Source organism: Hemicordylus capensis, chromosome 14, assembly GCF_027244095.1.
Source record: "Hemicordylus capensis ecotype Gifberg chromosome 14, rHemCap1.1.pri, whole genome shotgun sequence".
Classification (NCBI taxonomy): domain Eukaryota; kingdom Metazoa; phylum Chordata; class Lepidosauria; order Squamata; family Cordylidae; genus Hemicordylus; species Hemicordylus capensis.
In genome coordinates, this window is record NC_069670.1 from 12,328,326 (window position 1) to 12,354,933 (window position 26,608).

General features: G+C 51.0%; 1 protein-coding gene across 1 annotated transcript; it reads left to right on the forward strand.

Annotated features, from left to right (window-relative positions):
- Window positions 1-1,740: 1,740 nt before the first annotated feature.
- Window positions 1,741-21,345, forward strand: TAGLN2 (transgelin 2). Its single transcript, XM_053277762.1, has 5 exons — window positions 1,741-1,891; window positions 17,428-17,630; window positions 18,567-18,741; window positions 19,904-20,006; window positions 20,143-21,345. Exons 2-5 carry the CDS (start codon window positions 17,451-17,453, stop codon window positions 20,282-20,284), a joined length of 600 nt encoding a protein of 199 aa, XP_053133737.1. The 5' UTR covers window positions 1,741-1,891; window positions 17,428-17,450; the 3' UTR covers window positions 20,285-21,345.
- The last annotated feature ends 5,263 nt before the right edge of the window (window positions 21,346-26,608 follow it).

Consider the following 26,608-nt stretch of genomic DNA (forward strand, 5'->3'; position numbering starts at 1 on the left):
TTTTTTTTAAACTGGTTCAGCAACCCAGGCTGGCAGGCCAGGCCAAAAGCCAAGCACGTGATGGGGGGGACAGGGGCCACTGACTGTCCCAGAAGGACAGGGGGCATTGACTGCTCCCCCGGCCCCCTGGGCTTTCCCAGGCCGGATGCTTCTCTCCCGGCTGCTGGGGAAAGAGCGGCCCGGCCCCTCCAGGGTTAAAAGGGAGGCGATGACTCTTTGCTCGAAAACCGCTTCCTCTCTTCCCAAATTTGGCCTTGCTCTCTGGAGTCACATGGCCCCAGCAGGGTGAAGAGTTGCAATCGAGAAGCACTCAACAGGCCAGGCCGGCCTCCTTTCACACCCGCTTCAGTTCAAATCAAACTGGGAGATTTGGGCAGTAGTTAACCCCTCAAAACTGCTTTCATTACCCTCTGAAGCAACAGCTAATTTCTGAAGGGAGAAAAGGAGTGGTCTGTTGTTGTTTTGCAAAAGATGGAGAGTCAAATATGCATAGTTGCCAGCAATCTTTTTAAAAGAAGCATTCCCTCCTGTAGAAGAGAAGGCCTCTTCTAACATGACCCCCAGCTGCCACCTACCAACACTTCCTGAGACGGTGCACATTCTGTATTGCAGCCATCTTAGCCATCTTAGATGAGGCATCTTAGAGGATTGCCATCTTAGATGAGGCATTCTTAGATTATAATTGCCATCTTAGATGAGGCATTCCCTCCTGCAGAGAGGGAAGGGAGAAAGTCTCTCCTAACCTGGCCCCAGACACCCACTAGCACTGTGTGAACCAGGTATGTGTCAGTTATTACACAGGTATTCCCTTCTGTGTAAGTGAGGAGGGGGAATGCCTCTCCTAAGATGGTGCTTGGCATCTCCTTGTGTGTCTCAGCAAGCTTCATCTTAGAAGAGGTATTCCTTCTTGTGTGGGGGATGCCTCTTCTAAGATGGCACCAGACAGTACTACTGCATGAGAACAAGTGGTCACCATCTTAGGAGAGGTATTCCCTCCTCTGTAAGCAAGGAGGGGGAATACTTCTTTTAAGACCACACCTGACAGCCACTGTTTCTGGTAAGTAATTAAGTCATCACAGAATTAATCAGAAAAGGCGCTTTTTTAGTTACTCCCACGATTTTTAACTGCTAAGCCCACTATCCATTACCTGCCAGTAAGACCCACTCATTGTCAGACCCGATCTCAGACAGAACCGACGCCCGCGCCCCATGGATCGGGCTCCTCCAGCAGGCAGCTCTTGTTTTGAGAGGCTCGCAACCTTACCTTGAGAAGCTGCGCTCCTCCCAGACCCTGGCTTTACTCGCGAGTAAGCGCCCAACAACGCGCTTCTTTACCCCGGGCGGGGCCGCCGAAGTAAATGCTCGAGACTAGTTGCGCGCCCTGCCTAAATCCGGCGGGCAGGTCCTGCGCTCGCTCCGTGCACGTTTTACTCGGGAAGCAAGCGCCCCTACTGACTTCGATAGGGCTTCCCCGCGAGTAAAGCTGCCGCCTTCTCTGCACTTCCGAGCTCCCCCGCGGGAGTTTCCTCGCGAGTAAGGGCGGCGCAGCCAGCGCTCTGCCCGATGCGATTCCGGCAGAGTTTCCTCCCACAAATAGATATGTGTGTGTATATATATATATATATCTATATGTGTGTCTGTGTATTCTCCAATTTTTTGCACCCATTGATCATCGGGCTATGAATCGCGGGCACTGCTCCAGCCCCGGCCGGCAAGGCCTCCTCGCGAGTCAACCAACTGGCCCCCTGCGCCTTTAAGACCTGCCCGGGGTGGCGGCGGCGCCCGCCCGCCCCTCACTAGGGCTGACATCAGCTATAAAAAGTCCGGCTTGGGCGTGGAAGCCAACGCGAGTCGCAGCTTGATCTTCTCGGCGCTCCCAGCCCATCTGAAGGTAAGAGCCCCCCACTGCCTTGGCCCCGCCGGGATCCGCGCCCCCCCAGTGCAACTGTGGGGCGCCAAGGGGCGCCGCGCGTCCTCCATGAGGACTAGTGCCTTGTGCCGCAGACACCGCGCGCTCTAGACGTTCTCTGGAGGCCTGGGTTTCAGCTGAAGGGGTGGAATCTGCTCAGTAGGTCCCGGGGCTGAATCGGAGTCTCTGGAAGAGAAAGGGTTGGGTCGGGTTGCCAATACTTCATTGCCAGAATGAGGGACGCGAGTTGGAGTGGGGGCCGGCCGAGGGGCTGGGCCAACTCTGGAAGGGCAGTATAAAAATTGAATAAATAAACCAATAATAAGCATGCAGTGGTACTCAAGAGCCTGCGTGTCATTGACATAGATGCAATTGAATTATATGCTGCTCAATAAACAGTTGGCAACCCTATGCTATGTGGTGTGTGGAGGAGCTATTCCACTTAAGTTGCTGTCCTGTGTAGGGTGTGTGGGGCTGCCCCATAGAGCTTTACTTTCTCTTGGTGGGGAGTGGGTGGCTTAAAAAAAAAAGAGCTAAACCAGAGTGAAGACGTTTACTCCATTATTTCATACACTTGTGGGGTGGTGATTAACTTAAAGGCAAAGGGGTGTATTGGGAGTTTTGCTTATTAACTCGATCCCCTATAGGGCCTATAGGGTGAGTCTCAATGGCTGTATCCTATCCACCCCAGTAGCCTTTTCAGCCTTGCTTGGTCGTGTTCCTTGATCCTGATGTATGTCTGTTTCTATTTATTTATCTAACTTGTATCCTGCCTTTCAGTACAACAATTTCAAAGCTGTTTATAATACTGTTGTTAAAACACACAATTAAGATACAAAAAGTAGAGCTCCTAATATAAACATAAAAACAACCTCTAGTTAAAAAAACTTTAATGTCTCCCTAGAACACTAATGCATAAAACACAGAGCAGCAGTAGTGAAAAATAAAACTAATTGCATCTGAAATCCTTATTAACAGCATAGTCTATGTGTGGGCATCTTTCCTTTCCTACACCCCAAACTTTTTTGGGGAGGCAATGGTGTGTGTGTGCTTGTGTGTGTGCTTCTTGGAATCTGCAGGTAGGGTTACTAACTTTGAGTGAAGTCCTCGCGGCAGCCGCTGAGCCTCCCTAGATTTCTCCCCATCAGAAACCATCCAGAATCTCCAGGTTGCTGTCAAGGTTCATCTGTCTGGGGTTGCATCCTGATTTCTGGAGACTCTAGGCCACTCCCAGAGCTTGAGCAACTCAGTGGGTGGGTGGGGGGTGTTGGGGTCAGTATCCTCCCCACCACTTGAGGCTGGAATGAGTAATTGTCTGTCACTTAGGGGGTGAACAGGAGGGCAGTTGAGTCACTCTGCCAGGCAGACAGACAGACAGACAGACAGACAGACAGACACACACACACACACACACACACACCCCCCTGGAAAAGAGACCGTTTGGCCAGCCTCCCCTGCAGACTTAGAGCAGTGCCGTCTCCTTGGCTGCTCTCTGCTGGGGTCGGAATGCAGGGATGATGAAACCCTGGGGTGCAAGTTCCGGCTGTACTGCCTGCCTCGGGAAGGGCTGGCCCTGATGAACAGCTAGTGACTGGCTGCAGCTGGCCGTGGTGGTGAGCGAACAGGGAGGCCTTCGCGGCGTGGCTCTAGGACGGCTGCACTGAATTGGGTGGCAGGTCAGTAACCTGGGGGACTCTCTGCCACAAGATGTCAATTGCGAAAGTTGGAGAGCATCCCAGGTACAAAGCTTAGCGTGGCTATTAAAGCCATGCAGCTTAATTTCTTCTCGCCCGTCCTCAGCCTGGGGTTTGCTTGGTGTGCGTAAACTGGTGGGGCAAACCCGGTTAATCCTAACCAGGTTCAAAGCCATCGCTTGCTGGCTTGGTACTCAGCCCAGTCACTTTTTATATTGCAGTATATGGGAAAACACCTTGGGCCAATTCTGCAACAGCATCGTTGGCCACGGGGAGGTTTAAAACAATTTTTAAAAGCCAGAAGCCGTCCGAGGGAGGTTTTGGGTTTGTAGCAGTGGGACTTCTGAAGCCTGTGTGGAATCGGCACTTTCTTAGCTCGTCCTTCCCTGCATTTTGCAGGCCTCCTGGTGCTCGGAGGCACTCTGCTCATGCTCAGAGGTGCTCTGGATTGGCTCTCGGCTGCATTTGAATAGTGGGTGCTGGTGGGCAGGGGGTGTCTTGCTCTCTCTGTGCAAGCGGCCAGAAGGTGGTCTGGTTCTGCACCCCAACTTGATGCCTGAACGCAGAGCATGGTTGGTGCCTTTCCCTTCCTTCACCTAGAACATGTGCTGCTGCAGCAGCGATGGCTGTGGTTAGCAACTCCACGCAGAGGGGAACCAGAGTAAACAGTGCAGCCTAAACAAAGCTCGCTTCCTTTTTCCTGGGTCCTGCAGGCCACGCTCAGCCCGGGCCTTGTGAATCTCTTCCTGCTGCCAAGTGTTTTGGATGCTTGGCGGCAGGGAAGATTCCCTCACCCTAGGAAGCTAGCATGGCAGAGGTGAGACCAAAGGGTTCTCCCTGGAATCGAGCACTTGGCCTGTGCAGGGAATCCCCCACCCCCACCCTGCTCCTGCAACGAGTGCATTTAAAGATGTCTGTGATAAAACTTCTGAATCTAAGACTAGTTCTTTGATGTTAGAAACTGGGGGCCATCTTCAGTTCAGATCTGTCTGGAGTTGGTGAACATAGGTACATAGGAAGCTGCCATATACTGAGTAAGACCCTTGGTTTATCTAGCTCAGTATTGTCTGCACAGACTGGCAGCGGCTTCTCCAAGATTGCAGGCAGGAATCTCTCTCTGCCCTACCTTGGAGATGCTGCCAGGGAGGGAACTTGAAACCTTCTGCTCTTCCCAGAGCGGCTCCATCCCCTGAGGGGAAGATCTTGCAGTGCTCACACATCAAGTCTCCCATTCAGATGCAACCAGGGCAGACCCTGCTTAGCTATGGGGACAAGTCATGCTTGCTACCACAAGACCAGCTCTCCTCTCCGGTGTCAACTCTCTCTGTAGTAATCTCTTGCTCCAGTTTCTGAAATGACTGGGGATGCTAGGGTAACCTCGGGTCCACATCCGGAACCCAAGCGAGGGTGCCAAGGATCAATGCCATCCACATGCAAAGAGCAGGTGTCAAACTGCTATGATGCTGTGGAGTAATGTAAGCAAGTAGGTCTCTGCCCCCAAGAGCGTACAGTCTAAATCCTGAGTCTTCTCACGGATTTAATACAACCATTTCCAAAGCCATGTCTGTGTTTCTCCCTGGCCAGAATATTGGGACACGTTTATTTGAACATTTGAGTCCTTTCTGGGTTCTCGGCCTCTCCAGGTGCTGATTTCTAGGTGTGGCTTGTACACCAATCCTGGTATGGTTTTTTAAAAAACGTGTATCTGCAGCTTGGGGGAGAGGACTGTGTCTAGCTGGGTGAGACCCCGCCCTTCCTGTTTCCGTCAGCACTCTTGCTTTATCTGCATCAAGGTGAGGTTTTGACGGCCATGTTAATATGCCAGCAGCAGACACTTCACATCTGGCGGAGACAGGAACTCGGGGCGTGGACTGACACATGGCCTGGTGGAATGATTTGGCTCCTAGGTTTGAGTGCTTGCCGCCTGTGCAGAGTTTCTTGCCTTGAGGGGAAAGTAACCTTGCGTTGGGTTCTGAACTATAGGGGCAAAGTGTTCCTGAGCATGTCCAAAGCCCCTTTCTAGCAGGGAAGCTATGCTGAGTGGCAGAGCGTCTGCTTGGCATGCAGAAGCTCCCAGGTTCAATCCCTGGTGGCAGCTCCAGGCAGAGCGGGGAGAGACCCCTGAGCCCGAAACCTTGGAGAACTGCTGCCAGTCAGTGTAGACACTACTGAGTTAGTTGGACCAAGCATCAGACTCAGCATAAAGCAGCTTCCTATGTTGCTGTGATGGTCCTGAATATGTGCTTGCACAGATATGGACACATGTCTGCTTCATCTATTATTATTATTATTATTTATTATTATCTATTCGATTTCTATACCACCCTTCCAAAAATGGCTTGGGGCAGTTTACACAGAGAAATAATAAATAAATAAGATGGATCCCTGTCCCAAAGGGCTCACAATCTAAAAGAAACATGACACCAGCAACAGTCACTGGAGGGATGCTGTGCTGGGGGTGGAGAGGGCCAGTTGCTTTTCCCCTGCTCAATAAAGAGAATCACCTAAATAAAGAGAATCAAAAGGTGTCTCTTGGCCAAGTTAGCAGGGGTTAACTTTTCAAAGAGTCATCTAGTTAGTCCTGAGTGGCTCTCCTCCCTTAGAGAGTTGCAATGGTGAAATGATGGGTGTGTGTGTGTTGCAGTCTACATAAACTGCTTTGGGAACTCTTAGGAAACATAGGAACATAGGAAACTGCCATATACTGAGTCCGACCCTTGGTCTATCTAGCTCAGGATTGTCTTCACAAACTGGCAGCGGCTTCTCCAAGGTTGCAGGCAAGAATCTCTCTCTGCGCTATCTTGAGCCAGGGAGGGAACTCGAAACCTTGTGCTCTTCCCAGAGCGGCTTCATCCCCTGAGGGGAATATCTTACAGTGCTCACACATCAAGTCTCCCATTCAGATGCAACCAGGGCAGACTCCATGCTTGGGAGCAGTCTACCTCTGGAGAGCAGCTCCTGGGGGTGTCATCTCTGTGGCCTGCCTGTGAGCCTCCTGTGTGTGTGTGGGTGAATCAGACAGCCCAAGGCCCACTGAACAAGATGGCTCCCCTGGGATCCCTGTCCAGAAGCGATTCTGTTGCTACAACAATGCCTGGTATAAATCAGGAAGGTGGTTTTCTGATTCTGCTGCATAAGCTGTGTGGCTTCTGGCCTTGGCCGCCTTCCACATCTCTTCCCTCCAGCCCCACCGCAAATGCGATCTACCTCTTGGCATAGGGCGAAGGTGGTTGCAAGGAGCTCTTCTGGGGCAGGCGGGAGGAGGTTCCTTCCTGCTTGGGAAACACAGCCCTTAAAGAGAGCGGAGCAGTTGCTGTGCCAGGCTTCTGGGCCGAGAACTTTCTCCTTCTCCTCGGGCTGCTGTAAAGTGTGCCATCGAGTTGGTGTCGACTCCTGGCGCCCGCAGAGCCCTGTGGTTGTCCTTGGTAGAATACAGGAGGGGTTTGCCATGGCCGCCTCCCGCGCAGTATGAGGTGATGCCTTTCAGCATCTTCCTGCATCGCTGCTGCCCGATATAGGTACCACCGGGGATTCGAATCGGCAACCTCTGGCTTGCTAGTCAAGTCATTTCCCCTACTGCACCTGCAAAAAAAAGCAAACTAATCATAACCTTGACTTGTTAGCTGCCCCATAACAAATAGTTCTCTAGGCAGCTCACAGCAGAGGATTAAAACAGACAATAAAAACATGCGACGCATTAAACCATAACAGACAAAAAAGAAAATTAAAATAGAAAATACAGGTGAAACTCGGAAAATTAGAATATCGTGCAAAAGTCCATTAATTTCAGTAATGCAAATTAAAAGGTGAAACTGATATATGAGACAGACGCATTACATGCAAAGCAAGATAAGTCAAGCCTTAATTTGTTATAATTGTGATGGTCATGGCGTACAGCTCATGAAAACCCCAAATCCACAATCCCAGAAAATTAGAATATTACATGGAACCAAGAAGACAAGGATTGTAGAATAGAACAATATCGGACCTCTGAAAAGTATACAGTGTACTGTGCTTGATTGGCCAGCAAACTTGCCTGACCTGACCCCATAGAGAATCTATGGGGCATTGCCAAGAGAAGGATGAGAGACATGAGACCAAACAATGCGGAAGAGCTGCATTGCCGCTAATGAAGCATCCTAGTCTTCCATAACACCTCATCAGTGCCACAGGCTGATAGCATCCATGCCACGCCGCATTGAGGCAGTAATTGCTGCAAAAGGGGCCCAAACCAAGTACTGAATACATATGCATGCTTATACTTTTCAGAGGTCCGATATTGTTCTATTCTTCAATCCTTGTCTTCTTGGTTCCATGTAATATTCTAATTTTCTGGGATTGTGGATTTGGGGTTTTCATGAGCTGTACACCATGATCATCACAATTATAACAAATTAAGGCTTGACTTGTCTCGCTTTGCATGTAATGCGTCTGTCTCATATATCAGTTTCATCTTTTAATTTGCATTACTGAAATTAATGGACTTTTGCACAATATTCTAATTTTCTGAGTTTCACCTGTACAGTACAGCTAAACGACGCACTTTAAAATTAGTTAAAGATCAGGTCAGATTCAGGTTGGCACCCTATCCCTTGGGGCTTGCATTGCAAACCACTATGGCTGGAGAAGGTTAATTTCTCTGTGTGCTGGGAGTGCTTTGCAGCAGGAGATCCCTGTTTGAGGCCTCAGTATCCCCAGGCGTGAGTGGTGAAGGTGCTTTTGTGTGTGTGTCATGTATAGCGCATGCTTCCTCCAAGGAACCCAGAGCAGTGTATACAGTGGCTTGTTCTCACAACAACCCTGCGAGGTAGGCTAGCCCAAGAGACCAGTGACTGGCCCACAGTCAACCAGTGGGTTTCATGGCTGGATGGGGATTTGAACTTGTGTCTTGCTGGGCCTAGTCCAGTGCCCCAACCCTCTTCACCAGGCTGGGTCTCAAAAAAGGACACTCTCAGACTCTGGCAGCCAAGGGGCTTGTTTGTTTTTGTTTTTGTTTTTTTACTAGATTTTTATACAGCCTTGCCCACATGCCAAAGAATATTTATATACCACTCTTCAGCCAAAGTTTACAAAGAAAAAGACATAAATAAGGTGGTTTACAAATAATAAAATGGATTTTTTAAAAAAACCTCATGAAAACAAAATCAAAATCATTTAAGCAATCACTGAAGGCCAGGCGAAGAAGATCGGTTTTTAGAGCTCTTTTTAAAGGCTGCTAAAATGCTGAGATTAGAAGACAAGAGCCTCCTTGGATCAGGCCCCCCTCTAGACCAGCATCCCGCTTCCCACACTCCAACTCTTCAAGTCCCATAAGCAGGAGATGAAGGCTGGACCCGCCGCTGCACTGTTGCTCCCTTGCGACTGCAATCCAGATATAGACTGCTCCTGGACCTGGAGGCTCCATCTAGCCCCCAGGACGAGTCGTCCTTGGGCGAGCTCTTCTCTTCCATGAGTTTGTCTCTAACCCCTTTCCTAAGCTACCTCTGCAAGCAGCCATTGGTTCGTTCAGCCCTCTGTGGGCTTCCTTTTGCCTTGGAGCCTATGCACAAAATGATTTGTGTGTGTGTGTGTCCCCTGACCTTTTTAAGGGTGCCTGTACAAAAGCGAGAATGGAGAGGATATTTTGGGCTGTGTGCTCTCTTTTGGAGGGGTGTGTGTGTGTGTGTTCTTCTGGAGCGTGGCCAGGGACAACCTTCCACAATCTGCTTCTGAGAACGTCTGCAAGCAGGCCTGGACCTGGCTTAACTTTACTGGTAGAACATTCCTCCTCCCCAAAGGGTCCCACAGCAACCTATTAATTCGCAGTGCAGACAGGCAAAGATCAGAGGCCCGGGAGGGTTTTACGGGCAGCTCTGATTGCCACTGAGTTGTGGTTCTCCATTAAAAAACAGCGTAACGGCCCAATAAAACAGCAGCTGCAGCAACCTTGTGCTTAATCCAGATTTTCCCCGCCGCCCACCACCCCCCAAGGGCTGGGAAGGAGTAATTTGCTCTTCCCCTCTCCGAATAGACCGTTAAACTTAAACTTCCAGACGGAGGCAAAGGGAATGCCTAGCAGGGGGTCTAACGGATGGCTGTATGAAAGCCCCCCCTTGGATCTGCCTGTCAAACAAAATTAGGGCGACAGCCCTGATCGCTTCCCAGAGTACTCCAAGTTGCAAGTTTTGCATTGGAAATGCCGTGATGTGCAAGCACAGAACGTACAAGCTCAGGCCCATGGAATGTAGCCATGTCGAATCACGAGCAGTAAGGACGCTCTTCCAGACCGAACCGAACCACTTGATTCGGTTCCAGGTAACAATTACGATAAGCCTCTATCCCCCTCCTTTTTTTTTTTTTTTTTTTTTTGCTGAATTGTTACAACTGTAACAACTAGGAAACAAGTAGAGACTGGTGGGCAATTACAGGCACTGGCAACATGGTTGCCAGCAGGAGAACATGCTACAATGTCAATATTACCCAATGGTACTTCTTGCTGAGTTGTTACAGCCGTAGCAAAATGATGATAACAGTTCAATGGGGAAAGAAAGTGGAGGCTTGTTGCAATATTTACAGTACTAGCAACAGGGTTGCTAATAAACTTAGAGGAAAATCTACTACAGTGTTACGACTAGGAGGAAAATCTACTACAGTGTTACTACTAGGCACGTGTCGATACCTACAAAGATTAGAATTGTTTGGACCATGGTTTTCCCCGTGACACTCCATGGATGCGAAAGCTGGACTTTGCGGAAGCAAGATAGAATCTATCTAGGTGGTCCCTAAGAGTCGACACTGACTTGACAGCACTTAATCAATCAATCAATACTAGGAGGAAAGTCTGCTACTGTAGTAGGTTTCTCCTACTACTAGGAGAAACCTACCACAGCATGCATCAGCAGTGCAAAAATATTCTGAATAATAGACACGTGTTTCAGAAGTGATGAGAAACTTCTCCCAGCTGCCCTTTGAATGTGGGTTGCACCTTTGGGGTGGGGCTGTAGATCTGTGGCAGTCCATCTGCTCCAAGTGCAGGTGGTCCCAGGTTCATGCCCTGTCGGCATCTTCAGGCTGGGCTACAGAAGACCCCTGCCTGAAACCTTGGAGAGCTGCTGCCGGTCAGAGTAGAGGAACCAAGGGTCTGACTCGGTAGAAGGTAGCTTCTAGGACGACACCGCCTTGTACAGGTCTGCTAGAAAAATCCTGGGGGGTTTGGAAGTTGACGAGATGTGTTTGCAGATCCTGGAAAACGGCGTTTCCCCACTGGTTTCTTGTTCCCAGTGCTTTGGGAAACAAAGCTGAGAGCATCCGCTGTTGCGTGAGATGCAGGATGCTGGACCAAAGACACGCTTCCATTATGTCCAATCAGCCCAGAGTCCAAAATCCAGGGTTTTGTGCCAATCGGAAGCCTCCCAGAATCCCACAAACGGGGACATGAAAGCAACAGCCATGTCTTGTCCCAATATCTAGCCTACAGGGATAGACTGCCACTAAGCTTGGAAGTTCCATCTAGCTTCCATGGCTCATTGCTCTCCCTTTCATAAATTGCCCTGCTCTTCCTCTGAGGAGCCCAGAGCAGTATCTGTGGTTATATTTATCCATGGAACAACCCTGTGTGGTAGGTTAGGCTGAGAGAGAAGTGACTGGCCCAGAGTCACCCAATGCTTTTCCTAACTGAATGGGGATTTGAGTTGGGGTCTCCCAGCTCCTAGTGATTGATTGATTTAAGTGCCGTCAAGTCGGTATCAACTCTTAGCGACCACACAGATTCTCTCCTAGTACACTAATGCATTTGTCTAATCACTGGGAAGATGTTGCATTAAATGGCCCTGGTTTTTTTTTGGGGGGGGGGATGCTGAGGCCTATTAATGGAGAGAGAGCCAATGTGGTGTCGTGGCTAGAGCGCTGGACAAGGACCGGGGAGACCCGAGTTCAAATCCCCATTCGGCCATGAGACTTGCTGGGTGACTCTGGGCCAGTCACTTCTCTCTCAGCCTGGGTGGTTGTGAGGAGAAGCCTAAGGATGTAGTACACCGCTTTGGGCTCCTTGGAGGAAGAGTGGGATATAAATGTAATAATAATTAATAATTATTAATAATAATAATAATAATGGCTGTTCGTGGGGCTTAAATAGAACTCCCATGGCTACAGGCAGTGTACCTTGGTTGAAACTCTCATCCTGGAAGGCATCCAAGCTACTGGTCATGCGCGCACACACACACCCCAGCTCTCCCAGAGGCCTACATCCTGGGGAAGAAGAAGAGCTAATGGCTTGCAGTCTCCTTGTTCACGCATCCTGTTTGGAATGCAGACCTGTCCCCGGTCGACCTCTCGCTTCTTGCTTCGTGGTGCAGGGTTTCCCCTCCCGGCTGCTCTTGCTCCAGAGCACACAAGCATTTGTGCATTCTTTGGCTCCCCCTCCCCCCCCCGCCCCAAACGCTGCCAGCAGTATCTGTTACTGGGCCATGGATCCCAGTGGCTGGTTGCGGCTTGCACTCAGGCTCTCTCCTTGCAGCTGCCCCATCGCGGACCTCTCTGCTTCCGGACTGTGGGCTTGGCCTGGTGCCTCCACCTTTCCACTCGCATCCGGCCGGGGCCTCTGTGCTCTAGATCTTAAGGCTTGATTTCTGAAGCTTCTTCCCAGAGGTTCAGCATCTCTGTGGCCTCACCGGCTTCCCGTCCCCCGTCCCCCACCAAACAGACTGGCCTCTTCCAGGTTTCATCGGCACCCCAGTGCTTGGAACAGCCAGTACCTTTCCGTGATTACTCCCTCCTAACGGATCCCCAGAGGTTGTTGACTACAACTCCCAGAATCCCCAGCTGCAATGGCTTTTGCTTGGGAGATGATGGGAATTGTAGTCAACCACATCTGGGAACCCCCGTTAGAGGGAACACTGCTACGGATCGGTTAAAAAATCATGTGTCTGTCTTGGATCAGGCGGTTCCCAATGTGTGGCACTCCAGCAGATGCTGAACTACAACTCCCATCATCCCCACCAGCCACAGTTTATAACTTTATAATAAATGGTGGCTGGGGAACATGCATGATGTAGTTCAGCATCAGCTGCAGTACCACCGGTTGGGAACCGCTGTTTTCCCCCAAGCTCTAGGAACAAGTCACCAATTCCGCCCTGAGCTATTCCTGAAATCACACACACACACACACACACACACACACCCATCTTTTACAATGTCACGGTACACAAACCTCCAGACTCTCTTTCTAGAGTCACCTGGAGATGGGTGCCATCGTAGGAGGTATGAATCTGGATCCGGTTTTAAGGTTCCATCTTTTTAACTTCTCTGTCCCGCTCCTTCTCCAAGGCAGTGCCTGTACTTACGTTCATCTTCCCAACAACCCCATGAGCTTCAGGACTAAGGATTTGAAGCTAATACTGTGCTCCTTCCACATGTGCAGATCCCACCCACCCCCCAGGCAGCAGATCTGTTACCTCAAATGGGATCCCTAGGGACAGGAGACCTCAAATATACTTATGGCATGCACCCTTGCCCTCCTACCTGAAGTGTGTGTGTGTGTGTGCGCGCACGCACGCCTCCCCTTGCCGGATGGCATCTCCTCCAACCCAAGGTGCCTGCTAGCTCCCTTCAGCAGACAGTTGCTGGTTAACTGCCCAGAATCTACCTAACAAAGGAATCTCTTATCGTGCACTTTTAAAAAGTGCCAGGAGTAAAGAAAGGCCCTGTAGCTTCTTGGACAGAGCAAAATCTGCATGTCAAAGCCAATACTTGATGATTCTGTGGTGGTGGTGGGGAGGAGAGAGACATCTAGTCTGCAAACTTTTCCAGCAAGGCAAAGTATGCAATCCTTGAACAGATCTTTGACATCTCCCAGAATGCGGATACCTTGGTTATTTCTCCTACACTTAACTTGAAGCAAGCAGGTTAAAAGCCAGCAAACTTTAGGGTCTGGCTACTGGGGGTGGGTGGGGGCAGTGAAATGGCTTGACTAGCAAGCCAGAGGTTGCCGGTTCAAATCCCCGCTGGTCTATTTCCCAGACTATGGGAAACACCTCTATCGGACAGCAGTGATATAGGAAGATGCTGAAAGGTATCATCTCGTACTGGGCGGGAAGAGGCCGTGGCAAACCCCTTTATTTATAAATAAATAATAAGTAACTTTATTTATTTATTTGATTTCTATCCTGCCCGTTCCAAAAATGGCTCAGGGCGGTTTGCACAAAGAAATAATGAATGAATGAATAAGATGGCTCCCTGTTACAATCACAAAAGAAACATGAGAGAGACACCAGCAACAGTCACTGGAGGTACTGTGCTGGGGGTGGATAGGGCTTGTTGTTGTGTTCATTCATTCATTCAGTTTCTATCCCGCCCATTCAAAAAATGGCTCAGGGTGGTTTACACAGAGAAATAACAAATAAATAAGATGGCTCCCTGCCCCCAAAGGGCTCACGATCTAAAAGAAACGTAAGACAGACACCAGCAACAGTCATGGGAGGGATGCTGTGCTGGGGGTGGAGAGGGCCAGTGCTTGACTCCAGGTCTCGAACTCTTCTCCCTGCAAACCGAGACTTGGTAATACAAACAGCAGGTCAGTGCAGCCTATTCTTGGCTCTGCTGGTATCTTGCAGCGGCTCCTTGGCCAGCGTGGGGCAGGCGGGCGGTTCCCGCCTGTGGGGCTCCAGCCTCTTGAAAGGCAGCTGGGTTTCCTCCTCCTCCTCGTCTTCTCCCCCTCCATCCCCAGATGGTGGCCGGCGGGGTGGGGAGGTGATGGAGACAATGAGGTGCAGTGTTGTCTGCAGAGTGCTGGACAATGGACTCCAGCGGGCCTCTCTGGAGCCTTTGGAGAATCGATGGGGGGTGGAAGGAAGGCCGGGGAAGTGTGGGGGTTGGGCTGTTCCTGGAAACTCGCTTCTGGTTTTCTCAATCAACCAAACCTCCAAGCTGGCTGTCAAGCGTCTCGCCTGGAAACTGGTGCGGATTCCTGGAGACTCTACGCCGATCCTGGAGGGCGGGTAACTCTTGCTGTGGTGGGGCAGGGCGGGAGCAAAAAACACACACACCCGCACCCCCGTTTTGGTAAGAATGGGTTGCATTGTGCGGGACCAGAGTCCTGGAGGCAAGCAGGCCCTCTGGGTCTCTGCTGTTCTGGATTTCCAGCCTCCGTGTTCTAAAACTTCAGGTTCCAGCCCTGATGCATCACAGCACAGCAGTCTCTGCTTTCTGAAATGAAATGGGAGTAGGTGCTTCCTCTTCTCTATTTACCCCCACCACTTTCTTGAGTGCAAGAGGATGCAGAAACTGCTCGGGGTAGCGTATCTGCTTTGCACGCAGAAGGTTCCAGGTTCAGGCCGCGGCAACATCTCTGTGTCGGGCTGAGAAAGACGCCTGTCCAAAATCGTGGTGGAGAGCCGCTGCCAGTCAGTGCAGACAAGACTGAGCTAGAGAGACGAAGGGTCAGACTCGGGAGGCAGCTTTGCAAGAGGGGTCACAGCTCAGTGGTGGAGCTTCTGCTCGGCACATAGCAGTTCCCAGGTTGAATCCCTGAGGTGAAGGCTTCTGAGAGGGAGGCAGTGGCTGTTCTCGTGTAGAAGAAGGCTGCTTGAACGTCGGCACTCCCCTCACGAATGAAGATAGGCAGATGTTTGGGGGCACTGGCATTTCAGACTTCCTCCAGTAATAAGATGCTGTTAATGAGACATGCAAACCGGGGGCGGGGGGGAGTATTAGGCTTCCACTCCAAAACTGGACACAGAAGCCGAGGTCTCTGTCACTTTCCATCTCGGTGGGGAATGAGTTTGTGTTCTGGGCGGCTGGATCAAGGCCGCGTGTGCACATGTGCATTCAGAGCGGGGCCTTCCTGATTCAACTGGATTCGCCCGAAGCGAGTGCCGGTTTACAAGCCTGACGTAAGGCCTCGGAGCCTGCACCTTGGCATCACCGGCTCTGTCCTAAGGGCCTGGCACGTGCCAGACCTGTGAACACAATCGCCAGCTGCTCATAAACGGCAGATCTTGGGGAAAGAAGTGAGGCCCTCAGGTGGGGAGAGAAGGCTTTAAAAGCTGCTGTCCCATCGAGATCTTCTGATCTCCTCTTCTTACAAGGGTGCTGTTGGGGGGGCATATTTCTGGGGTGGGGCAGTGCCGTGGCTTTGGAGGTGCCGTGTGGGTGGGAATAGGTTGGAGGAGAGCTGTGGATCAGTGTTGCCTCTATGGTGTGCACACGTGTGTGTGTGTGTGTGTGCTCACAAGTTCTTTTTATGTTTGCTCAGTTAATTCTAGTTCCCGCTCAGGAAGGCCCCATTCTGAATGCACATGCACACACTCTGCCTTGTTATTGCTGCCCAGAACAAAACTCAAAGAGATTGGGGGGGAGCGGAATAGAGAGAACGCTGCTGGGAGTGCCTTCTTGTATGCAGGGATCCTCAACGTTGGGCCCCCAGATGTTCTTGGACTTCAACTCCCATAATCCCCAGCCCCAGCCGCCTTTGGTTGGGGATGATGGGAGTTGAAGTCCAAGAACATCTGGGGGCCCAACATTGAGGATCCCTGTATGCATACCCACAGAGGCAGAAATGCTTCCCGTTTGACAAGGACTTTTTCTGGGTCTTTTGCGAGGCGGGGGGGATTTCTGCAGCTGGGGGGAGGAGCGGGTGCACCCTTCTGCACAGCATGCCACCGCAACTTGTAGAACTGCCCCGGTCTCTGATAAGTGCTTGGGCAGGAAGAGGTGGGTGTGGCACAGCTAAGCCCTTCCATGACCCAGAAATAGGTCTCTTATCAGGGCTGGGTTGGGTGAAAGGGAGCGTCCACCGGAACACCCCTGTCGGTAGTCCTGGGAAGTGGATGGGGAAGGGTGGATGAGAGGCCAGGACCCATTGTGCCCCCAAACTAAGGAGCCAGAGATAAGTGAGGAAATTACTGGACTTGGGTGATGGCTGTTGTGGAGGGCAAATAAGCTGCTTGTTGGGTTTTTACCAGTAACATACTTAGAACAGAAACAAGGCTGGGATTAAAAAAAAATTATAGAATAATCATGCCTTGGGCTAGCCTAGTCTAGGTGCCACTGCTCCTGCCCTGGCCTAGATTCTGTAGCCTCCCAGTGAACAAAGCACACTGTCCGGGACCATACGAGGGAGTAGCTTGGAGCATGTGGAGAGTGCTTTCATTACTGAACTGAACACAGCTAGCTCCCACACATGGTGTGTGGTAAGGGTTACCTGTTTCCCCCTGGTGTGGTTTAAGGTGCTGGTTTGAACCGATAAAGCCCTCAACGGCTTGGGTCAGAGGGACTTGAAGGGTCCTCTCTTGCAGGCTGTCCCATGAAAAGGTCAAGATGCCCTCTTTGTGTGCTGCTTCTCCCTCGGAGGTGCATTGTCTGGCGTCAGGGGAGAGAGGGCCGCCTTCGTTGTTGCTCTTACCCTGTGGAACCATCTGCTGTGGGAGATCCTTCTGGCCTTCTTTTTGGAGGGGGTGTTTCAGCAGCGGACACAAAGCCACCTTTTTTGGCTGGCTTTCCCCACATAGTTACGTCTACTTTGGCCTTCCCGCTTTACTCTCCAGCAGGATTCCTTTACAACATGGTGCCGTGTTGTAATGGAGTGTGGTTGCCTCGGGTTTCTTGGGCGGAAAGACAGGATACAAAGCAAACTGCTGGGTCAGAGCAGGAAACTGGGTTTAAGCACGCAAGAGAAACGAGAATGCTTGGAGTTCTGACCCTGCCAGTCAGTGTAGCCCGTACTGAAGTAAACGAACCCAGGGCTTGACTCAGCCGGTAGCAGCTTCCTTGGTTCCAGGTCTTTGCCCAGCTTGGCTGCAGCCTTCCCAAGTGCCAGCCTGCTTACCGGTCATATTTTTGGCTCTGCAGAGACACCCGACCCACACACGACCATGGCAAACAGAGGCCCCGCTTATGGACTCAGCCGGGAGGTTCAGCAGAAGATCGACCGGCAATATGACCCAGATCTGGAACAGATTCTCATCCAGTGGATTGCGGCACAGTGTGGCCCGGAGGTCGGGGAGTCTCAGCCCGGCAAGGAGAACTTCCAGAAGTGGCTGAAAGATGGCACGGTAAGAACTTCGTATGTGCGAGCTCGATTCCTCGGAAGTGATGGGGTTTTGTGTGGGAGGTCTGAGAGGGGCTGTCCTCATGGTGAGGGCATGATCTCGTTGGTCAGCTCTACCCAAGCGGATGGTGCAGGCAGGAGATGGTCTCTTCCGAGTTGAAGAGGTGCTGCTCAGGATGTATCTCCTCCACCTCCTGGTCAAACGGGTTCCTTCTGTTTGCTCCGAAACCTGTTGGACCAGAGGCAACAGGCCAACTTCTGCAAAGGTGCAAAGCACTGGGTGGGGAAAGACGGTAAGGGGAGAAACAGCACCTTCCCCCAAGAAGCCACCATGTATTGCATTAGTGGCCATGGATCACTCTGTCTTCCATGCATTTGCCTAAGCCCCCCATTCAAGCTGGTGGCCATCACCGTATCCTGTGGCAGAGCTTTTCTTATATTAATTATGCACAGTATGAAAAGTCCGGAATTTCCTGGCAACTGGTTTCATGGGATGACCGCTGGTTCTGCTGTTGCGAGACGGAGAGAGAACTCTTCACCCCACACCATGCATCATTCGCTAGATCTCTCTCATGTCTCCCCAGAGCTGCCTCTCTCTTCAACGAAAACACCCCAGATGTTGTAGCCTTGCCTCATAAGAAAGCAACGGCTACTGTTCTGGTGGCTATAGGCCACCTCCAGTCTCGGAGGCAAGATGCCGCTCTAAATACAGTTGCAGGAGAGAGGGCATGCCCTCACCCCCCTGCCTGTGGGCTTCTCGGAGGCATCTGGTGGGCCACTGTGTGAAGCAGGATGCTGGACTAGATGGGCCTTTTGGGGCCTGATCCAGCAGGGATCTTCTTCCGTCTCCTTGACACACAGCTGGGGATGGAGGGGCAAAGGATAAAAAGGGGGGTGGGCCCAGCTGCTGCTACAACCCCCCACCTCTCCTCCCCTCTAGGTGCTCTGCAAGCTTATCAACAGCCTCTACCCCAAAGGCCAGGGTCCCGTGGCCAAGATCCAGGTGTCCACCATGGCCTTCAAGCAGATGGAGCAGATCTCACAGTTCCTGCGTGCAGCTGAGCACTACGGAATCCTCGCCACAGATATATTCCAGACTGTGGACCTTTGGGAAGGTATGGGAGACGAGGTGGGAGGGGTGCACAAGCATGCTGTGGGCATGGAGGGACAAAATCTACAATGGCATGGCTGATCTAGCTTTCCTTAGGGCAGGTTTCTAGTCCCTAACTGCTAGAGAGAGGCTTGGGTGTGTGGCAGAGATGGGGATTGGAACCGCTTGCAAGGGACGGGGTTCCTTGTGGCCTGCACTGTGCATGTGAAGCTGCTCTCTGGATTCAGACCTTTGGTCCATCTAGCTCAGCGTTGCCTGCACTAACTGGCAGCAACTCGTCAGGATCTTGGGCAAGAATTCTCCCCAGTCCTGCAGACCCGTCCCGATTTGTCCAGAGAAGCCATATGATCCTTGCTGTTCAGATAAGAAATTCTGAGAAGCTGGCTTTTTCCTGTAATGCCATAGCTACCTCATCAAGTGGCAGGAAGTCCCAAGGACAGCACAGGGCCAACTCGCTTCAAAGTAAGAGTGTCATGAAGCCTTTTCACCATGTTGTAGAATAGCTTCAGATTCGGTTTATTACCATCATAGATCAGCACATAGTTCAGAACCAGATATAAGAGTCCCCAAAAGTGAACATCATAACAGTAATTGCAGTACGATGCTTCAAACCTGAAGGGGCAAATACGCTGTATTATGTCTAGCAATGTGATCGATGCTCGAGATGTAATGGATACAATTTACAATTGTTTAAAAGTAGAGAGAGAGAGAGAGAAGAAATGTTTATAGATGAACACAAGTTTCTGAGTTTTGTGTTCATTTTTAATGTAATTGTTCTTCATGCACAGCTTGACCTCAGTGTTTCCATTTCTAGTTGTGTATGTATACAATTAAGAACTGTTACATAAAACATAACCTGAAATAAGATAACAAAACAAATGAAGAGCCTGTATTAACCATCTCCGACATACTGTGGTTTCTCTTCAAATCGTATAAATCTTTTGCCTTTTAGAATAGCTTGCTTTAAAGCAGCTGGCCAACTTAATAAATTTCCCTGCTTTTTACAGCCCTTCTCCATGGCTGTGCAGGGGAGAGGCCCTCAGTAACAGAACAGGTTAATAGCACAATGCTCTTGCTTAATGCAAGTGGGAATAGTATCAGCTCCTCTTGCTGCAGTATCACAGGGATGTGCTCACTGATCCATTCAACATCTCCATTTCCCCCAGGTAAAAACATGGCTTGTGTCCAGAGGACCTTGATGAACCTAGGAGGCTTGGCCGTCTCGAAGGGGGATGGGTTCTTCGCTGGGGACCCCAACTGGTTTCCAAAGTGAGTACTGTGGCAGGGGCAGAATCCAAAGCTTCACTTGCAGCTTCAGGGGAAAAGGTTTGTTAGTTCGTCCCCCACCCTTTAAGTCCTGAAATTAGCTGCCTTTCCTCACTTCCTGTCTGTTTGTCTCCTGCAGGAAGTCTCAAGAGAACCGCCGGGCTTTCTCGGATGACAAGCTCAAGGAGGGCCAGAGCGTCATTGGGTTGCAAATGGGCACAAACCGGGGAGCTTCTCAGGCGGGCATGACGGGCTACGGGATGCCGCGCCAGATCCTTTGAGCCCTGCTGTGCCTGGATCCGTCCCTTGCCTCGTAACATCTTCCCTCCATCTCCAGCTTGTACCACCACCGGAAGTCTTAGAGGGGGAGGGCCTTCTCGCACCCATTTCCCTTGTGTCCACAACAGCCAGGCACCGGTCGCTCTGGCTGGTCTCTACCCAGGTTTTCTAGAGATCCAAATCCCCTCTTTGCTATGCCACAGGAGTAAATCGTCCCTAGATGTTTCCTGTGGCAGGAACATCTTGCACTTGGTGTCTTTTCCCTTCTTGCCTTTTTACCCTCTGACCAAACACCTAATAATGCTGGGACCAAGATCTTTCTCCTCCCCACCACCCACCCACTTTTTAAATATAAGATTGTGCCGAAACAGTTCTCGCACTGGCCAAATACCACACTCTCCTTAAAGCCCACCTTGAGGGCATTAAACCTGCTGTTCACATTCCGGCATCTGAGCTCTTAACCCTGATCCTTCTGTGTCAAGCCGATTCTGGACCAAAAATACCTGCTTGGCAGTCTTAATATGCTGGCGGGCCACGTGGTATCTCACTTTCTCTCTCAAATCTCAGACCTTGAGACACAGCCAAAATCACCCTTTTTCCTGCGATGCCAGGCTGGTGGTGTTGGGAGGAGGCAGATGGACCTGAAGGGGCAAGATCAACTGGCTGGCAGGATCTGCAGAGAGCAAAGGGTGACTTCCCTTGGTGCTGGGTTCAAATCCTCCCATGTTTTTTTCTTGGGTCGCTGCTGTTGGCAAAAGGGGGACTTAACCATGTGGCTGCTCCTGCTCTGGAGCTGTTTGGGTTTGTGGTTTGTTTGTCCTGGCGCCTGTCCCCACAGGCATCTCTGTCATCTTCAGTCTTTTGGAGGAACCTTTGTTCTCGGCCCAGATGTGCTTGTCTCTCACCCCTAGCATGGTAGTCTCTGCCTTCCTCCTGCTGGCTCTCTGGGGCAAGCAGCAATGACGCTTGGGTCTTTAAACTGCGTGGTGTTCTTAACTGTGGAATGTATTCCGTCTCAAGGTCACCGATAAGGAATAAACTTTGCTCAGTCTTTTGTTTATAACCTTGTGTCCTCTCTCCTGGATGGGGGTGTGGGGGGCTCAGCTAATGGTCGGGGCTGGGGCTCCTTGAGGAACTCGCAGGGGAGGGTGAGAGACGACACTGGACCTGTAGTCAAAAGTCCACGGCTGGAAATGCCCGAATGGCTCCCCCTATTTTATTAAAAGCCTAGAAAGCCGTCAATTCGATTTCGACTCCTGGCACACACAGAGCCCTGTGGTCTTTGGTAGACTACAGGAGGGGTTGACCATTGCCGCCTCCCGCACAGTAGGAGATTATACCTTTCAGCATCTCCCTGTATCGTTGCTGCCCGATATAGTACCGGCGGGGATTCAAACCGGCAACCTTCTGCTTGTTAGTCCAGCATTTCCCCACGGCGCCACTTAAATTGATGTCCTTCTAGAGTAGGGCTTTTCAAACCTAGGTCCCCAGGCTGCAATTCCCACCCTCCTGCTGCTGCTGCAGGGGCTGATGGGAGTTGTAGTCCAGTGTATGGGGACCCAGATCCGAGCAGGGCTTCTGAAAGGAGTCTAGGGCAGTAGACCATGTCATGTGTGAATAGCTTGGAGGAAAAAAACTCTCTCTCTCTCTCTCTCTCTGCTTAGAAGATGCTAAAGCTGCCGCCTCCTGTTCCCAGTTTAGTCTCTAAAAAGAAACTAGATCTGTAGCCAACTTGGGTGTGCTGGAGTTGAATTGCAGGTGCAGCGATTGCAGCACAGAGCCCAGGTATGGGGAGGTCGGCAGGTTACCCACAACCCCTCTGTCGAACTAGCAGGAGAACGCCGTCCCCTCAGGGAAGGAGCCTTGGTCTCCGGCTGCACACAAGGCAGCGTCCCCGTCCTCCAGTTTCTGTTGGCCATCGTTTGTGTTGGCATCGCTCCGGCCCCTGGTTTCCTGGGAACAAGGCCTTTTTTGTTGTTGAGACTGGGCGCTCTGCCCAGGTCTCCCCGCCCAGTGAAGAGGATGCCTGCCAGCAACTGCCTCCAGGGACCTCGTTCCACGGGGCTGGCTCCCCATCCTGGCCCTTTGGTCCGTTGCAGAGGATTCTGGGACATATTCCAGGAGTGCACCTTCGCCCGTGCGGGAGGCAGAGTCTCGTATTCCACAGCTCGAATGGTGGGGGGGTCTGCTCAAATTCAGTTAGTGCTGCTTCTCGCCAAGGGAGCTTATCCTCCGTTACAGATCTCCTGACCCTCCCTCTCCTACGAACCTTATTCTTTGAAGGCATTAGGGACATAGGGAACTGCCATCTCCCAGAGTCAGGCTCTTGGTCCATTGAGCTCAGGAGTGCCTGCACAGACAGGCAGCCACACGCCAGGCAGGGGTCTCCCCCAGCCCTACCTGGAGATGCATGCAGAAGGCCCCAGCCTCACTCCCTGGCAGCGTCTCCAGGCAGGGCTGGGAGCGGCTCCTGCCTGGCATGTCGCTGCCAGTCTGTGCAGACAATCCTAAGCTAGACGGACCAAGGGTCTGACTCGGTAGAAGCCAGCTTCCTGTGTTTAGCAGGAGGCTACTATCGTCCGGAAGGGTGTTGGCAGAAGTCCTGTTGTGGTTAGTCAGTGGCCGGTGGAGGCGAACGCCTGACTGACTCTTGTGCTACTTACTTCCACGTTTGGGGGTGTGTCTGTGTCCCCAAAGGGTGTGCTGATGTTTGCTCTTGGGGTGAGTATTAGCTGGGTGGGGTCTTGGCCCCAGCTTGAGTGGCAGTGCAACCTCTGTTTAGATGTGGGGCGTGCCGCCCGCCCGCCCGCCCTCCCTACAGCCTTTAGTACATTCGTAAAAGGGTGTGTGTCCTGGCCACTCAGGACCTCCTCCTGAGCCTGGGTTCGGCCCTCGAACGTGCAAATGTGGCGTGGGTGTCTCTTCTCCCCTTTACCGTTGGAAGTGGGTGCCTAGTTCCTTGCTGCTTATTCAACCCAGCTCTGGGCATGGACTATCAATGCCATCATATAGAAATCTCTCCCTCTTTTTTTTCCCCCTTCTCAGCTCAAAGGGTTACTTTTGCCGCAGCCTTGAAACTCCTCTGTCCTGGGCTAATATTAGGTACTCAGCCTGACCTACCTTGCAGGCTGATTGTGAACATACACTCAGCGCTGCAGAAGCGTCTTCAATGCTTCTGAGGAAAAGAAGCACTCTGTGTATATACTCAGAGGTGCTTTCAGATTCCAAAGCAGGGCACAGAACAAATGAGAGCCCCGGAGTAGGTGAGGGGTGTCGTTTACCTCTTCCTGCTGCAGTGCTCATGCATGAATGGGGTGGGGGCGGGTTTCCCCTGTCAGAGGATGTGGCTTCTGCTCCAGCGTTTATTTTCTTGGAAGAGAGGACAGAATCAAGGGTAGTTGTGCCTGTGCACAGGGGACAGAGATTAGGTGGAGAGGCTGCATCGCCTTCCTATGAGTCACTTCCCGCCATTCACAAGTGGAAAATTGGAAGTGTGTGTGTTCTGGGGCATAGGCTGAGGCAGCGAACAAGCCAGTCGCTGGAAAAGAGAAGCCAAACAGGTGGCCAGCAGAAGTATATTGAATAATAGCCACTTAATTATGAATGCTATCTAAACCACACACACCCCATATCGCCATGGAACTCTGCCCCTTAACCACAGACTTGCAAGGTGTGCTTGAGTGAGGTGAAAACACTCTGTGCATGCTCTTCTGGTCTCTTTCACATGCTCCAAGACTGGACCCCAGCACCGGCCACAGGTCTTCCCACAAATCCCTCTGTGTTTTTTGTCTTTCCCCGCTGGCTCTTTTTGCAGGGCGGGCAGAGGGAATCATCAGCCACAGATGCTTTGCTGGGCTCCTAGGAAACGTCTGCTGTGTGAGAACCGGCAAGGAATGTAACAGCCAGCTGCGCCAGGCGGGGCGGCTATGGTTTCATAAGCTCTCCCCCATGCTTCACACCGGTGGCCACCGGCGCTGGTTGGCTGAGAGCTGTTTCCCGTTGCTTGTAGTTCTGTAGTGTAGGGGGCATTAACTGCACTGGCATGGGTCCCAGAAGTTACACTAATCGTGAGCTTGGGGGGGTGGGTAGGGGGGAGATATTCTGTCTGCATTTCATGGTGGATTACATCTCTGCTCCTCCTGGCTTGCTCTGGGAATGGTGCCACACACTCAAACGGGAAGGAATCGACAGTATTTCCTTTTTCTGTTCCAAAGGCCTCCTTTGAATGCTCACCCAAGGGGGGGGGGTTGAGTGGTTCAAGTAGGGAAGAATACCCAGTGGGTTCATGCTTCCAGCGCATGCTTGCAGCTGGCCTGTGATTCTAATCGAGAAATCAAAGCTCCAAATGGTTTCTTCTGGGCTGGGTTCAGAATACGAAGTGAGTGTGTTGCTCCAAGTGCTATGGATATTTCTGCAGGAATAAAATTTAATGGGGATACCGGGTGGGGAGAGCTGGTCTTGGGAATTGTCCCCTTCTGCTAAGCAGGGACTGCCCTGGTTGCATTTGAATGGGAGACTACATGTGAGCGAGCACTGTAAGCTGTTCCCCTCCCTTAGGGGATGGGGCTGCTCTGGGAAGAGCACCTGCCTGCTTGCATGCCAAAGGTTCCAAGTTCCCTCCCTGGCAGCATCTCTAAGATAAGAGACTCCTGCCAGCATCCTTGGTGAAGCCGCTGCCAGTCTGGGTAGACAATCCTGAGCTAGATGGACCGATGGTCTGACTAAGGCAGCATCCTATGTTCTGAAATGTGACTGCCCACCGCCAACACCCTCTGCAGCCAGTGCCTAAAGTGGATCAGTGTTTTCCTGAGCAGAAACGGAAACTGTTTTGAAAAGCATGTGCGAGAGTGCTGGAGAACGACCGCTCCTGCTGCTGCGGTGCCTTCTTCCTGAGGTGGTGTCTTAGGAAACTTCTCCCCCCAGCTGTATCTGTAGAACAGAACTCTTCAGCCAAGGGCTTGAGTGGCCACAGTGATGCTGCCCATGCCTCCAGCAGCAGCTGCCGCCACCCGGCTGTTTCATGCATTCCAATCCTCCTGGCAATGACATGCCACCGAAACATTAGCAGGGGCCCTCTCCATCCTTTGACAGGCAGTGCAGGGGTGGAGGAGAGCCGTCCAGAGAACAGCTTGTTATGGGGCATCTAACAAAGTTTACTATTTATTTTTTTAAACCCCCTTCTCAAAACCGAAACACACACCACTTGGCTGGTTCTCTCTGAGAAGCTGCCATGTGCAGAAACTGGTATGTAGATAGTGCATGATGCATGCGCCATCATGTGGCTGACAGGAAAACGATTTCCTGTGCAGCAGCCTGCAAGTCCCAGGTTAGCAGGGAGCTCAGTGTGCAGGCCACACGCAGGGATTCCTTACCACAACCACCCCCCTTAAAAAGCCACAGTTCCCAGGCTTCTTTTCTTCTGAACATGCAATGTTTTTCAAAGCACAGGTTGCCACAAAAAACCCAAAAACCAACCAAACATAAGAGATTATTGTTTTTCAGTGGGTTTTAATTTTATTTTTATTTTTAAACTTATATCCCACTCACTCTTCCTCCAAGGAGCTCAGAGGTTATTTTTTTATCCTCATGACAACCCTGTGAGGCAGGTTAGGCTGAGAGAGAGGCCTAGAGTCACCCAGTGAATTTAATGGTTGAATGGGGACTCAAACGCCGGTCTTCCTGGTCCTAGTCCAGGCACTCTTACCCCTACATTATGCTGGCTGTTGCTGGTTTGCCCTGTTCCTGGAGCCTGGTTGCAGTATTTGGTTCTGGAATACTTCTTGTGTTCATCTCCTTGAACTTTTTTTCCTTATCGAAACATTCAGCTCAATAAAGTATTGGGCTTGGGGTCTCACTCCTGCCCTTCTAACCTCTTTATTTTTAGGTTAGCCTCCTTGGGCATATGTTATAGTAAAGTATATCGTATAGTTAACTATTTATTAAATTCCTATAGGCTCTGGGCAGTGAATTAATAAAAAACCAAAACCGACAAACATCCATTTAAAGTGGCTTAAAAGAATATAAAACTCATTTAAGAACACTGAAAAGCTCCGGCTTTGCATTTGTGCAATGGGTTTTGTATGTTGTTGAGTGTTGTTATTACTATTTATTCCACAGAGTCTGTGGGGTTTTATTAAAATATACAGCAGCCTGCGGGAGGGATGATTAAAAAAAAAAATCAACTTTTTCCTCTAATGCCAACATTCAGCTCAATAGAGCCCTGGGCTCAGTCCTCCAGCCCTTCTAGCCGCTTACTCGCTATAGCACTCTGTAGCAAACTACTTAGAGTGGAGAGGGGAAAGCCAGAGCGGCACAAAAACAAAACA

Excerpts from the sequence above, each read along its gene's own strand:
- TAGLN2 (XM_053277762.1), top strand. The coding sequence starts at position 17,451 with ATGGCAAACAGAGGCCCCGCTTATGGACTCAGCCGGGAGGTTCAGCAG. Across the intron at positions 17,631-18,566 it reads AGTGGCTGAAAGATGGCACG|GTGCTCTGCAAGCTTATCAA; the intron begins GTAAGAACTTCG and ends CCTCCCCTCTAG. Across the intron at positions 20,007-20,142 it reads GACCCCAACTGGTTTCCAAA|GAAGTCTCAAGAGAACCGCC; the intron begins GTGAGTACTGTG and ends TGTCTCCTGCAG.